Below are 15,857 nucleotides of genomic sequence, written 5' to 3'. Positions count from 1 at the left end.
AAGCCTCGATTCGATCAGTAACACGCCTTCCGTCCAAGGGGCGTGTGCGCTTCAAGCCTCACTCTCGCTAAGACACGCCCATCGCGAGAGCAGCGAGGCACGCCCAAACCCGGAATCGAGCGCGTAAACAAAGCGCTCTTATACCCATTCACCGGCCCCGCTCTCCATCGTCGGGGTCCGGTCTAGAGGGTTGCAGTAGGTTTGCAAGCGGGCTGTGAGCGCTGAGGGCGTGAGTTTACATCTACAGCGGAACGATCACCACAACTAACAAAGCTAAGTGCCTGTGTGCTGTATGGGTTATGCTGACATTTCGACTCTGTACTTTTTCTCTTAGGATGTGCCAATCGCGCTCCAACCCCCCTCCCGAGACCCATGGTGCAAGTAGCGCCCTATTTTAAAGTGAGATGTTCTCCATCTTTTACCATCTTGTGGGGGTCACCGACCATTTGGTCATATTGATCCCTTCTCATGGAGAATTCACACCGCGTTTTATCCCTTTCACTACAATAGTAGTTTTTAAACCACCTCTAGCACTTCACCTCTTAGCCAATATAATCATCCCCTAAGGGCTACTTGGATGGTGCTAAAATTAGTTTCTATTGTGTGCACACACAGGTTTGCCACCATCTTAGGAGCACTACGATAAGTCTACGCTGGCATATACTAATTGTATGTATGTCTCTATATGTTTGTCTGTTTATCTTTCCTTACAGGTGCTGATACACCCCGAATTTTGGGGTTTTTTGGATTGAGCAAATTGCTCTCCCATTTTTTAAGCACTTTTTTCACCTTTCCTTTTCACTTTCACGTCCCCAGGTTAGGGTGGACTATTAGAGTGTCCATACCGCCGGGGTTATAGTCCTGAAGAATGCCATGGTGAATACATACCACAAAGGCAGAAACATGTTGACTGATTTTAACTAATTTGTGGTATTTAGCTGAATTTAAATTAGATCCTAATAACCTTGGCTTTTAAATTCAGACACATATTACCACTTACTCGTGTCTTAGGGATCACTTATTAAAGTTTTTTTGATACCCTATTAGTCACTTTTAATTTGAGAACCTTCACAACACTTTCTCCCCACACAACCAGCTCCGCAGTCTTTCTGGCGTCGCAGCACACCGAAGAGACACTCGGTCTCTTCGGTGGGGCCCGATGATGAAGCATGACACTGACTAGGTCGGTGTGTGAGGGCTTTCCTACTCAAATAGAGTGACTGTGATCCCACTCAACTAGAGTGACTGTGATCATCAAACATCTTGCTTATCTTTTTTGCTCCACGTCTCTGGCAGCCGTGAGCTTGACCAGTTTAGACCTCTCTTATTTTGTTGTTGGATATATAACCGGGGATTAAGAGAGTGTCTTTTGAATCTCCCTACCTCTCTCTTTGTTGTTACATCTGTGAGAATGAGTCTAGACCCCAAAGTACTGTCCCTAGGGTCCTGAACCTTTGGTTGTGACCAGAGTGAATTCCTCTCTGCATAACTGCAAGCTTCACCATATTCAACATGGAGCATCAGCATCTAACAGCAACCGAATGATGGTTTCGCCAAGTATTGACGCTGAATAGCACCTGATCTACAGATTCACCGGAGACACTGAGCGGCACCCAGGAACGCTGACAACCTTCCTCAATGGTTTCACTCAGATCGACGGCAAGCAGCATCCTTTCAACTGTGTCATTTAATTCTTTACAATATTCTTTATTTTTCAAAATTGGTTTCGGAATGTTCCTTGAGTTGGGTTTCCTCTTTATTACTTTTTGAGTGTTACATAAATACTCTACACATTGCCTCTAAGTAAATCTGACTGCTTTGAGCCATGGTTCCCAAGGGTGAAGCACATGTTTATTTAGGAGCTTTAGGAGTTCTCCCTGACAAGGATTGTGAATATTATTTAAGGTGAGTTCTCACCCCATCAAACAATACTCCCATGCATGTACCATGCTTTCTAGCTTACTGTCAAGTCGATTTCTTGCCTTCTGAATTCTAAATCTTCTGATCTTACTTTTCTTGTGGCTACCCTGCTTCTTCCTTACCTTCTGAACAGACACCAAAGCAACCGAAAGCACTCCTTGCTGTTACCTTTTTCTGTAAAATCACGCCTCCCCTCCCCTTTCCTTGGTTTTTTCATGTTCAGGCAAGTGGAGTGTGGTTAGATAGGTAGTAGCCACTTTCCCTTTTTTTTAGAGTCCACAACCAACATGAAAGAGACAGAATAAAGCCAAGTTCCATGTTGTTTGTGGTTTTATATGTTTGTTTTTTGACACGATTTGTGTTGTTCATGGCTTCTATACACTGCACATTCTCACAAACACAGCTTTGTTTGTTTTTGGGGAAGCTCTCAGGGATCACAAGAAGAAGCTTCGTAATGCCGAAAGAAATTGGAGAAAGAAAAAAGATGAAATAGCTCGAGAACAATACAGAAATCTATTCCATCTTTATAAAAAGCTTATCCTGGCAACCAAGGCTGCCTACTTTGAGAATCGGATTAGTCAAGCCGACAACGTCCAGAAGGAGACTTTTAAAATCCTAACGGAGCTAAGTAAAAGACCCCAAGAAACGGAAATAACAATCCCCTGCAATACCTTTCAAGGTTACTTCCTAGAAAAAGTAGATACCATCCTACAGAATATCAGAAAGGATGCTGGGCCAGGCCTTGTTGATCAATTGACTGATCATCCTCTGAAGGATGCTGCCATCTCACATTTTCCTCAACTTGACCCTATGAGCCTGGAGCAAATAATGACCAAAACTAAGTCTGGGTACCCAGCCGATCCGTGCCCCCCTAGCGTATTTCGCCTAGCAGGTCCCATTCTAGAGGAGCATATCCTTTCATTGCTAAACAAATCACTACTTACAGGGCAGTTACCTGATGGATTTAACCCTTTCGATGCTGATGACGAGCTCAGCTCGTCATGATGCACGGTTGAGCTGTGCTGATGACGAGCTGAGCTCGTCATGAAACTATGGAAATGGGCATCATCCAGCACCGGAGGGGAAAACACCTAGCAGCGAAGGTGTTAAAGAAGCTCGGGTAAAGCCATTAATAAAGAAACCAGGAGCTGGTCCCAAGTCCCTGAAAAACTATAGACCCATCTCCCAGCTCCCGTTCCTGGCCAAAGTCCTGGAGCAACATGTGCTGAAGTCCCTGGCCATGTTCCTGGAGTCACACCACCTTCTCCATGAGCTTCAGGCAGGATTCCGCGCACACCACAGCACCGAATTGGTGATGGTTTCGGTGCTGGATGAGTTGAGAGAGATGGCTGACAGTAAGAAACCGAGCGCCCTGATACTTTTAGATCTGTTGGCGGCGTTCGATACTGTCAGCCATACACTGCTCCTGGACAGGTTGTCCAGCTTTGGGATTCAGGGGTCAGCATTCTGTTGGCTGGAATCCTTCTTGACCGGTAGAACACAGAGGATTCAGCTAGGGGAGATTTCAGAGGTTGGAAATTTAACATGCGGGGTACCACAAGGCTCCGCCTTATCCCCTCTCCTATTTAACCTGTACCTTCAGCCATTAATCAGCTCCCTGGCGAAGATGGGTTGTCGAGTATTTAACTACGCTGACGACACCCAACTGTTGCTGAGTATAGATAATACAGCACAAGCTCAGACCCAGGCACAGAATGTACTCAGATATACCGTCAGGTGGATGTCCTCGAATCTTCTGAAAATAACCCCTGAGAAGACATAAGTTTTAGTGGTCGCATCGACCTGTTCCCCATGGAGTGATCTGTACTGGCCCCAGGAACTGGTCCCTACTCCTAAACCAGCGGACAAAGTAAAAAGCTTGGGCATTAAGATAGATTGTGAGTTGTCAATGGCAAGCCAGATTGCCACCGTAGCCGGCACCTGTACGGGGTTGATTAGACAGCTACACAAATTAGCCCCTCTTTTGTCCAGGTCCATGCTGCGTACGGTCGTATCCGCGACCATAATATCCAGGCTGGACTACTGGAATGCGCTGTATTTAGGCCTTCTGAAAAAACTAACTAACAGATTGCAGGTGACTTTGAACGATGCGGCCCGCCTCATTTTTAGGCTACCGAGACGCTCACATGCCTCGCCATTGTTACAGAGCCTCCATTGGCTGCCTATAAGGCAGCGGTCTGAATTCAAGAGCCTCTGTATAACCCATAAAGCGATCTATGGACAAGCTCCGTCATACATAAAAAAACGACTGGAGCTGTATAAGCCAGAACGGTGTCTTAGGTCTTCCGATTCACAACTGCTTGTCTGTCCTCGTTATAGACTCGCTACAAAAGGTGGAAGATCTTTTTCGGTCTTGATCCCCAAAATATGGAACAAACTACCTGAGTCCCTCCGGAAAGAAGGAAACCTCCTTCGCTTCAGGAAGTCCCTGAAAACAATCCTATTCAGAGAGGCTTTGAGTTTAGCCTAAGCGTGCCCCCCCTCTGGTCATCCTGCTGAGTAAGATGTTGTGTCCTTTTGGTCAAAAGCGCCTTGAGACCTGCTGGTGAGTTGGCCCTATATAAACCGGAAATACAAATACAAATACAAATGTCTTACTTTGGAGCTTGATGGTGCCAATGATGAGATCAGGGCAATCCTGGTGAGTACCTGCCAGGTTCCCGTTGGTGGTGCGCCCGTGAGGCGCCATCTCGCTCACACACACTTTTTTCTACCTGTCTGAGTTTGGCACATAGGTGTGTGTTATTTGTTGTCTCACAACTGTAATTTTTTCAAGGCATTGGGCAAATTCTTTTAAATATGGCATACCATGGATGTACCTCCTACCTCATTAATTAAAATAGAGGAGTGTTTTGCAAATGTTTTGCAATATATGGTACAGCATTAAGTGGTTAACTTATAGATGCCTTTGTGGTCTAGGTCTTTTTTGTGAATACATTTCTCATGTTCAGGCCCGGACTGGCCGTAGCGGGCACCGGGCAATCCCCCGGTGCGCCGCACGGGTGGGGGCCGGTTTTGGGCCCCTGGGAGCCGTTTTTGTTACTGTGCTGTTTTTGCAGCATAGCTGCAAAATCGGCCCTGTAACAAAATCGGCCTAAACCCCGCCCTGGTAAAGAGCTCGGTAGGAGTGGAGGAGGCGGCCGAGCACTTTGCCAGGGCCGGTTTTGGTTCTCAGTCCGGCCCTGCTCATGTTCCATCTTTCTTCCCTTCCATTCTTTCCCTCTCCTTGATTTGTGGTGACAAGCATTGCTAAAGAAAATGTCTTATACAGCATAATTAATAGAGTAATACCGATTCAGAATAAAGAGAAGCACAGGATAAATACATACAGAAAATGTAAGTGTGGGTATTTAAGTGGAATCATTTCTTTTCCGCATTCAGCAATTCCATAGGACCCTACCCGATAATGGGACGCAGGACCGTCTGCAGGCTCGTCTGCATTGTCATGTTATATGTGCACGAGAAGCCGATCTTCAGGGTGCTGCTGATTATAATGGCACTTGAATTGTCCGGAGGAACGAAGAGGACGTTTGAGTAGGTCAGTTTCTTATCAACTGTATTGATCTGGAACAGAAATTATAGTCACGTTTAGAAAACAGAGAAATTAAAAACGAATATTGTGAAAAGATCTATTACACCTGCAGCTTTCATTTTATTTGCGTTGCACAAAAATTGCAGGGCGTAATGTAAAAATACAGTTTTAATGATAGAATACACCCAATTGAACGACCTTTAAGAAAATATACAAAGTAGTAAATAGGAGAATAAGGGGAGAGGGTGCCAGCCAGGAACATCAGGTAAGATAACCCAGGCTTTAAGAATACTAGAGTAGAGGAATTTCACAATAATGAACATTTTCCTTAACAGCCTAATTTAAAAAAAATACAAAATCCTCACATTTTTTCACGTATCAAAGGAGAGCAGCATTTCCTATTTTGCTTTCGGGAGAATGCCGTGTTCCTCTGCTGGTGAGGCTCTTAGCGGCTATTTATTACAGCTTTGCCACAAGAACCAGGTAAATGTCCCTCTATTTGAAAGCCTGGTTATGCTGCAGCATGCATGGCAGTACTGTTGTCAGCAATAACAGGCACTCGCAAAGCCAATAATTCTGGGTATGATATAGGTGTGAGCCATTCTTCATTGATTGGTGACTTTTAATATGTAATGGTGGGGATCAGTTAGTGGGTGATTGGGGTAATGAGAGAGTGCATGGATCGAAAGTGAGTGACTAGCTGCATGGATAATGATAGGTGAGTGAGTTGCTAAATAGATTGGCAGAATAGTAGGTGAGGTGCATAGATGGACACAGACATATTCCAACAATTTTACAAACAGTGTCCTCAAAAAGCAGTTGTGACAGTTTAAAAAAAAACAAGCATTTGCAATGCAATCACTCTCACCTTTCAAACTTTAAAAGTATTTAGCCATGCAGCACATTATCCTGGTTGTTATATCTCCTGTTCTCAATTAGCCTTACGCAATACTTTGAATGTGAAACACTATTTGGAACTCGCAAGCAAAACACTGAAGCAGCACATTTTAAACTGCTTCAATGCCTTACAAGGGCAGCATATAAATATGATAATAAAATACCACGTTTGAAGCAGTGGAGGCTATTGATAATGTGCACATTAAGGGAACAGAGACATAAAACAAGGTAAATATATATTGTGTACGGCCCATGTTGTGAACTCTAGAAGCACTATGGGGCAGATTTATGAGTTCTGGCGCATCTCTGCAAATCAGCAGGGATGCGCCAGAACTGATGCGTCACGCAATTCCCTCCTTGAGGCACCACAGATGCGCCGCATTTACAATGCGGCGCACCATGGTGCAAGGAAGGGCAGATGCGTGACACATCTTGTGGTGTACGGGCGGCGCATTGCTGGAGTAGCGTCGCAAGTGTGACGCAACTCCTACAATGTACAGAGGCCACCCATACATAACGTGGTGCGTCACTCCTTATGGCTGCTTCAAGCAGGCGTAAGGATTTGACGCAGCAGCCTCGTAAAACTGACTGAGTGCGTCAGTTTTACGGGGCTTTCCTACGAGGGACGCCCACCCTGCGACAGAACGCCCACATGAAACCTGACGCAGGTTTCATGTGGCGCAGGGCTTTACAACGTGACGCATCTGCCTAGATGCGTCATGTTGTAAATAGGTCGCAGGGATGCGCCACGTTTCCGCGCCGTTGACGCAACGGCAGCGTAAACGTGGCGCAAGTCCATCATAAATCTGCCCCTATATTTAAATAAAAAACACCTACAAAAAAGCATTCCTCCGAATTATCAAATGCCTTTAGGACCTTAAAAGTATTTAGAAGCTGCTGATAGTGGACACGGGCGCCATTGTTTAAGTGCGGCAATTTGTGGTTGTTGGAAAAAAACACAATGTTTAAAAATTGATTTTGGCCAGCTCCAGAACAAATGAAAGGCATGCGCCACCATGTAAAATGTTTGCATTTGCAATGAAGTATTCTCGGTTGAACCCTCCACTCGTTTTCTCAGTGTTTGCTGGTACTTATTAAAAGCTTTATTTTACATTCAGTGCTGTGTCACTGGCACATTAAATCACAAATGCGTGTTACTCAGTTTCTTACATTCCCTCGTAAATTAGCAATCTTCAGAGAACCTGGCAAAGGCATTCATGCCATTTGAACAGTGCTAAATATAAAACAGAGTGAATGATAGGCGATGAGAGCTGCCACTGTCAGTGAGCACAAACAGGCCGCGGCAGGAAGTCATTCACCAGCAGGGCCGGACTGGTCCTTCCGGGCACCGGGCAATCCCCCGGTAGGCTGGATGGGGTGGGGGCTGGTTTCGTGACAGGGGGCCGGTTCTGTTGTTGGGCCGATTTGGACCGGCCCCAACAACATAACACAGATAGTGTTTAAAGCAGTATGTTAAGCACGTCACAATCAGGCCGCCTGCCTGCTGCCTGAGAGGCGGGTGTAAGCTGCGGTGCCGCGCCGATTTAAAGTAAACTATTTCATTTTGATCACCACCTGACCTCACCTCCTCCTGTCACCTGACCATGATGTGTTGTTGAAGACGTGCGCAGCGCGCATGTGTCACTGCCTCCGCGGCGCCGCTGGTTTTAGGGTGAGGTCTGCAGTGATGCTCATGCGCATTGGGAAATGCGCGTAAATGAGGCGAGGTCGAGGCAGGCATTTTGAGCAGTACAGCCATCTGTATCCCGTAATGTAATGTCTGCCGCCCGCAGCGCAGGTGAGTGTAGTATTTATTTGTTTGCAGTGATCAGGGCCAGATTTGATTTATGGGTGGTGGGCGGCACAGCACTACTGTGCAGTGTGCTAAAAAGACATTTTTAGCACCTGGGTGTGAAAGACGGAATTAGGAAAAACACAGCAATCAGCGGAAATTGAAGTGAAATCATCAGGATGGATTTTTTGACGTTTATCGACATAGTCTCTGTTCAGAGTATAAGCATGTATTCCTCTTCTTTTACTCTACGTGTAAAAGGATGCATACACCCATTGTGTCCCTATTAGACTTCGAGGCGCGCTCATCTGTTTCTCCCCATGGATGAATGAAATAATTCAATGTAGATGTATAAAGCACACAGAGACGGGCGTCCTGGAGCTAGGGAGCATATGACAGAAATAGAAAGTCCAACCCATTTAGCAGCTAAAAGACATGTTCTGAGGACTTTGTGAAATGAAGTGTGGGTTGTCAGAGTTCTCAATAATAAAGAAAGCATGTTTAGGGACAGCGTGCACCTTTAATTACTTTCCAGAATATAAACGTGCCAGTGTGCAAACGCCTATTTGCCTCTGTAATAAGTGGAAGTTTGCTCTCAGTTCGCCCCTATAAATAGAAAAAATCGCGCACTGTCCTTTCTCACTTGATGGGTTGCGTGAGAGGTTTAAATAAAATCCTGGGTTTCTCTCTTTAGAATAACAAAGCTCGCACTGCCTCGTTTTTCCCTGAAGCACATGACAGGTTGCAAACTCAAGTTTTTCCCTATAACTCTTCATAGCCTGCACTTTGCTACTGTTGTCTTAGTGTAGTAGCAAGCTTTCATTGCTCTGCTGTTAACTACAACAGGTGCTGCTCGTCTCTATACGCTGTGCTGTCTTGCGCCACCTCCTTGTTGTAATGGATGTCAGCTCGCACTCTCACTGTTGCTCCCTACACGAGGTACTTGCTTGCAGTCTTGTTTTGCTTTCTATGGTATTCGATGTTGCTCCTATTAGTGCCGGCTTGCACTCTCCTTGCTGCCGGAACAATTTTCCGAGTACGGCTTCTGCTGACCATAAACTGCACCAAACAAAGGTTCGCAGAGGTCGGAAAAAACCAAGTACTACTGAAAATTCAAGTGTAACACATATGTCAAACCTGTTGAGAGAGGGAGAGGGAAAGCACACAAATATCCTCGGTGTGCCATAGATGATCCAGATGTAATGTACGCGTTTGCAGGGGCGTAACTCAGGCCCCCACCTTATCATTTTATAAATGTAACTAAACTAATTTGTTGAGCCAAGACAACAAATGGAAACCCTGTATTTCCTTCTGCAGCTTTGTAAATCTAATCTTCAATTCCTTGAAGAATATCAGTCTTTACCAGGTGTAGTATTATCACACCAAAATCCGCGTGACTCGCAGTAAGCCCCTAAATATTTTGAACAGAGGTACTGAATATTTTGGTGCACAGGATCCCCAAAACCATTAGGATGGGCATATCATATGATGTGGCTGTGTCGTTATGGTCACCTCTTTAGAATTTTAGAGATGTAATGAGATGGAATGTTGGAAGGCCATAGGGTAGTTAATAAAGGCTGAGGTGTCTGAATAAATTATACCTTACTTGAACCGTTTCACTGCCTTTCTTTATTGTGTAATTGAGGTCGACATCCCAATTTGGCAACAAGGGTGGTAGGCAGAAGCTAAGTCATACACCTCAAAACGGATGAGGTGTTATTTGTCAGAGGTAAAGAGACTGATCGCAGACTGCTCTGTGTCACTTAGGAGTATTGCCATAGTGACAACTCGAGTGGAAACAGGACCCGGACATACTCCCAGTGACTGCAGCAAGGTGTGTAAAGAGGCATTGAACTAAGTAAGAGGAGGATTTTGGATGGTTATGTCAATCGGAGTGGCGTGAGCATGATCAGTTTGTTGAAGCTCGTGCATCATATTGACTCAGCAGTGACTGAGGTTGGCAGAGTGTGTGTGTGGCCTCAACAAGTGTATGATGTCATCGTGTGATGAAGTCATGGCCATTTTGGAATGGGATTCAATTACAGAGGAGTGATAACGCCTAGCAGCCATTTTAGAGTGGGTCACTGTGATATTTTGGAGGCATTTGCTGAAGTGAAAGGTCCCGACGTAGTTGTCCATATAAAGTGTCCACTTTGGAAAGTGAATTTTATTTCTTGTACTATGTGTGAGCATAAGGCACTTTACAGTAGTTAAATGATGTAATTTTGAGCAAACAGACAACAATACCCTGACACTTGCTTTTTGCTATTCTCTATAATATATTCAGGTGTCTAGTCAATTTAAAGGCATTCTTGTAATAATTTCTGCAGAAAATTTCAGCTCAAATGATTTTTCTTGACATCGGAGGGCGAACCAAATCTTAAATGGAAGGCTTTCGGTAATTATTTTTGAGTTTGTGGCACCAACTTAAGCTCTGTAAGGAAACATGCTCTGTTATCACATCATTTAGGCACAGAAGGCAAGAGGTGTTAGAAAATGTACCTGAATTGTCTATAGAAGACACAAGGAATTTGAATGAGTACAAAACTGTCTTCCAAAAACTAGAGGAGTCAGTGGAAGATTTTGTGACTATTTTGCGCAAACTGGCATAAAGCTTCAATTTTGGCAAACCTACAGAGCAGAGAATTAAACACGAATTTTTTTAAAAAGCGGTAGTGACGAAATACCAGAAGAATTTTGGTTGAAGGATGACCCACCTCTAGAAGAAGTGATTCTGGTGGCTAAACGTTTAGAACTAATGCTGAAGTATGGGGAAGAGTTGAGTGTAGAGAAGGATGTGAAAACTACTGTGAAAAAGAGGGCACAAGTGATGTGTGTTTTGTCAAAACTAATAGTGAGTTTAAAAAAAGGAGATTTCGAATTTATAGGGACATTTTACAGATGTGGAATGGTGGGACACAGAGCCAATGGCAAGATGGTCCCTGGTTTGTCTCTAATTTGCAATACATGTGGCAGGAGAACTCATTGTAGTAAACAGCCGTGAGTAAACAGCTTTGTAGTGTTTTTAAAAAAGTAATACAGCCAGCCTGAGGCTGCCTGGCTGTAACCTATGTGACTTACATGTGCCTCAGTCGGTGTTAGCCTTGCCTACCCTGATTCACAGACTTCTCAGAGACTTAATGTCCCATGTCGTAGGCTTGAGTGAGTCCACTGACACAATCTAACAGTGTTTCTATAATTACTAGGCAGCTGCTAATGTTTGGGGCCTCTAACATCCTGATGGAGGCTCGAGTGTAGGCCGGGCCCCGCCCGAATCCTTGGCCTGAAGTCCAATGTGCTGTAATACACATGCCATTATTATGATTATAAATTCCAGGGTCGGAGCCTGGGGGCCTAGTCGGCATAGGCTGGCTAATTGTTTTTCCGCTGGCCCGGCAACACACATGTCCAATTAGTGCAGGTCCGATGTTCAATTTCCTGCCTCAGCCTGTGTGGTACAGTGAGCACCAGCATTGATGCCAAAGTTAAAGCACAACAGTCAAGTGTACTGTATACCAGAACACTCTATAGCACTAAGCCCCAGGAAAGATAACTTCTGCCTCTGCCTACCTACTGCCATGCCAGCACCAGTAGCATTCATGTAATTTATCAGAGAAAACAGCTCTAGAAGCGGGACTCCGGTACAGTAAGTATTTTAACCCCTATCTGTACATACTTTAAACAGTGCATAAAAGAAGAAAACATTATAAAATGTGTTTTCAAACTGCCCAAATGACCCCTGACTGATAAAGTAAAAAAAGACAGAAAGTGCATTTCACAAATGAATGCAGACAATTTCATGCAACGTTCCCTTAAAACTCAAGTCCAGGCCTTTGCAAACTGTTAAAACCTGGAATGGTAGACTGTATTTTTTCTCCAAAAGGTGGCAATCCCAAATGAGCACCAGTATTGAGGCTGCAGTAAGAGGACAACAGTTGAGTGTAATGTATGCCAGCACTCTCTGCAGCTATGAGACCCTGACAGATGGCAGTACAATCCTCTTAGAAAGGTGCAGTAGGTTAGTGAACTTCTTTTTCAGGTATTTTGTAGTAGTTTCAATATCTTTTTAGAACTTCTCATTATTTGAAAGTGTGTAATTTTGGACATTTATTTCTGTCAATGCACTTCATTGATTGATTTTTCTTGTGAAAGTGTCACTCTAAGCGTTACACATGATGATGTCACATATTGCTGTTGAATGTCACTCATAAGTACAGTTAAATCATGAAAATGTGACACATGAGAAGTCAGAATACTTGGCAGCTATGAGTAAGTGCTTGAGACTTAGTGACAGTATAATCTCCAAGTTCCACTTGCTATGCTATAAAATTAGCTTTTTTAGGCTACCATGTGGTCATGAAGGGTCAGATTTATGAGATCAAGTTCTGAGCAGCTGCAGTGCCTACCCTCTGTTTTTGAGAACTTAAGTCACAAAGTCTCTCTCCAGTTAACGCCCTAACATTTCCCATACTTTGCAGCAGTTTTAAGATCTTCTTAGAGTTTCTTGTTGCTCAAATAAGTGTAATTTCTGATATTTATATGTTTCCCATGTTTTAATTGCTTGATTTTACTCGTAAGAAAGTGTCACTCATAGTTGTTGAAATGTCACTCATAATTACACTGAAATTATGAAAATAGCACACATAGCAATCTGAAACCTTTAAGGTCATTATCTACTATTTACTGTGCTTTGAAAGTTGATACAATTTGAATATGTGATGAATATGTAATGAAAATGTGCTGTAAAATTCCCCATTTTGGTCTGTCGTTTTCCAAAATTTTCTTAGGGGACAACCCCTCCAAACCCCCTTATTAGTGGTCAGGCTCGCTACGCGCAATGGGGGCTGGTCTGGCAAAATTTGCCAGGGCTGCTTTCAGTTCCCAGTCCGGCCCTGCCTGCGATGTCAAGAAAAATCATTGGAGCTGAAATTTTCTGCATAAATTACTACAAGAATGCCTTTAAATTGACTAGACACCTGAATATATTATAGAGAAGAGCAAAAAGCATGTGTCAGGGTATTGTTGTCTGTTTGCTCAAAATTACATCATTTAACTACTGTAAAGTGCCTTATGCTCACACATAGTACAAGAAATAAAATTCACTTTCCAAAGTGGACACTTTTATATGGACAACTTCGTCGGGACCTTTCACTTCAGCAAATGCCTCCAAAATATCAGTGACCCACTCTAAAATGGCTGCTCACAGTTATCATCCTCTGTAATTGAATCCCAATCCAAAATGGCCATGACGTCATCACACAATGACATCATACACTCGTTGAGGCTACACACACACTTAGCCAACCTCAGTCACTGCTGAGTCAATATGATGCACGAGCTTCAACAAACTGATCATGCTCACGCCACTCCGATTGACATAACCATCCAAAATCCTCCTCTTACTTAGTTCAATGCCTCTTTACACACCTTGCTGCAGTCACTGGGAGTATGTCCGGATCCTGTTTCCACTCGAGTTGTCACTATGGCAATACTCCTAAGTGACACAGAGCAGTCTGCGATCAGTCTCTTTACCTCTGACAAATAACACCTCATCCGTTTTGAGGTGTATGACTTAGCTTCTGCCTACCACCCTTGTTGCCAAATTGGGATGTCGACCTCAATTACACATTAAAGAAAGGCAGTGAAACGGTTCAAGTAAGGTATAATTTATTCAGACACCTCTGCCTTCATTAACTACCCTATGGCCTTCCAACATTCCATCTCATTACATCTCTAACATTCTAAAGAGGTGACCATGACTACACAGCCACATCATATGATATGCCCATCCTAATGGTTTTGGGGATCCTGTGCACCAAAATATTCAGTCCCTCTGTTCAGAATATTTAGGGGCTTACTGCGAGTCACGCAGATTATGGTGTGATAATACTACACCTGGTAAAGACTGATATTCTTCAAGGAATTGAAGATTAGATTTACAAAGCTGCAGAAGGAAATACATGGTTTCCAATTGTTGTTTTGGCTCACCAAATTAGTTTAGTTACATTTATAAAATGATAAGGCGGGGGCCTGAGTTACGCCCCTGCAAACGCGTACATTACATCTGGATCATCTATGGCACACCAAGGATATTTGTGTGCTTTCCCTCTCCCTCTCTCAATAGGTTTGACATATGTGTTACACTTGAATTTTCAGTAGTACTTGGTTTTTTCCGACCTCTGCGAACCTTTGTTTGGTGCAGTTTATGGTCAGCAGAAACCGTACTCGGAAAATTGTTCCGGCAGCAAGGAGAGTGCAAGCCGGCACTCATAGGAGCAACATCGAATACCATAGAAAGCAAAACAAGACTGCAAGCAAGTACCTCGTGTAGGGAGCAACAGTGAGAGTGCGAGCTGACATGCATTACAACAAGGAGGTGGCGCAAGACAGCACAGCGTATAGAGAATAGGACAGTGCGCGTTTTTTTCTATTTATAGGGGCGAACTGAGAGCAAACTGTCACTTATTACAGAGGCAAATAGGCGTTTGCACACTGGCACTTTTATATTCTGGAAAGTAATTAAAGGTGCACGCTGTCACTGAACATGCTTGCTTTATTATTGAGAACTCTGACAACCCACACTTCATTTCACAAAGTCCTCAGAACATGTCTTTTAGCTGCTAAATGGGTTGGACTTTCTATTTCTGTCCTATGCTCCCTAGCTCCAGGACGCCCGTCTCTGTGTGCTTTATACATCTATATTGAATTATTTCATTCATCCATGGGGAGAAACAGATGAGCGCGCCTCGAAGTCTAATAGGGACGCAATGGGTGTATGCATCCTTTTACACGTAGAGTAAAAGAAGAGGAATACATGCTTATACTTTGAACAGAGACTATGTCGATAAACGTCAAAAAATCCATCCTGATGATTTCACTTCAATTTCCGCTGATTGCTGTGTTTTTCCTAGTTCCGTCTTTCACACCCAACTGCTAAAAATGTCTTTTTAGCACACTGCACAGTAGTGTTGTGCCGCCCACTACCCATAAATCAGATCTGGCCTCTGATCACTGCAAACAAATAAATACTACACTTACCTGCCCTGCGGGCGGCAGACATTACATTACGGGATACGGATCTTTTTCCTGGCTGTACTGCTCAAAATGCCTGCCTCGACCTCGCCTCATTTACGCGCATTTCCCAAAGCACATGAGCATCACTGCAGACCTCACCCTAAAAAAAAACTGCGGCGCCGCGGAGGCAGGGACACATGCGTGCTGTGCACGTCTTCAACAACACATCATGGTCAGGTGACAGGAGGAGGTGAGGTCAGGTGGTGATCAAAATGAGATAGTTTACTTTAAATCGGCGCGGCACCGCAGCTCACACCAGGCCTCGCAGGCAGCAGCCAGGCGGCCTTGTGATGTGCTTAACATACTGCTGTAAACACTGTCTGTGTTATGTTGTTGTGGCCGGTCCAAATCGGCCCCAACAACAGCACCGACCCCCTGTCACGAAACCGGCCCCCACCCCATCCAGCCTATCGGGGGATTGCCCGGTGCCCGGAAGGACCAGTCCGGCCCTGGTACCAGTGGAAAGCCGTTTCGCAGGTGCATCGGGCCCTGACAGAAGAGAGCAGTATTAACTAAACATGTTGCTCTTACATGTGATTTGTGATTTCTAGCTCCACACTGTTTATTTTGTGAGGTCCTGCTTCGTGGTCATGCACTATGCAGAGAGTGATTACTTGCTCA

At 44.2% G+C, this 15,857-nt stretch overlaps 1 protein-coding gene across 1 annotated transcript in view; it reads right to left on the bottom strand.

Annotated features, from left to right (window-relative positions):
• Positions 1-15,857, bottom strand: part of LOC147733116 (uromodulin-like) — a 195,009-nt gene that overhangs the window by 41,300 nt on the left and 137,852 nt on the right. The window contains exon 6 of the mRNA XM_086955814.1: positions 5,342-5,505. Coding sequence (XP_086811940.1) covers positions 5,342-5,505 — 164 coding nt within the window. The remainder of the gene's footprint in view (positions 1-5,341; positions 5,506-15,857) is intronic.

The sequence above is a fragment of the Lissotriton vulgaris genome, chromosome 2_1 (assembly GCF_964263255.1).
Source record: "Lissotriton vulgaris chromosome 2_1, aLisVul1.2, whole genome shotgun sequence".
Classification (NCBI taxonomy): domain Eukaryota; kingdom Metazoa; phylum Chordata; class Amphibia; order Caudata; family Salamandridae; genus Lissotriton; species Lissotriton vulgaris.
Note: the sequence above shows the minus strand (reverse complement) of the source record. Positions and strands in the feature narration are given on the sequence as shown.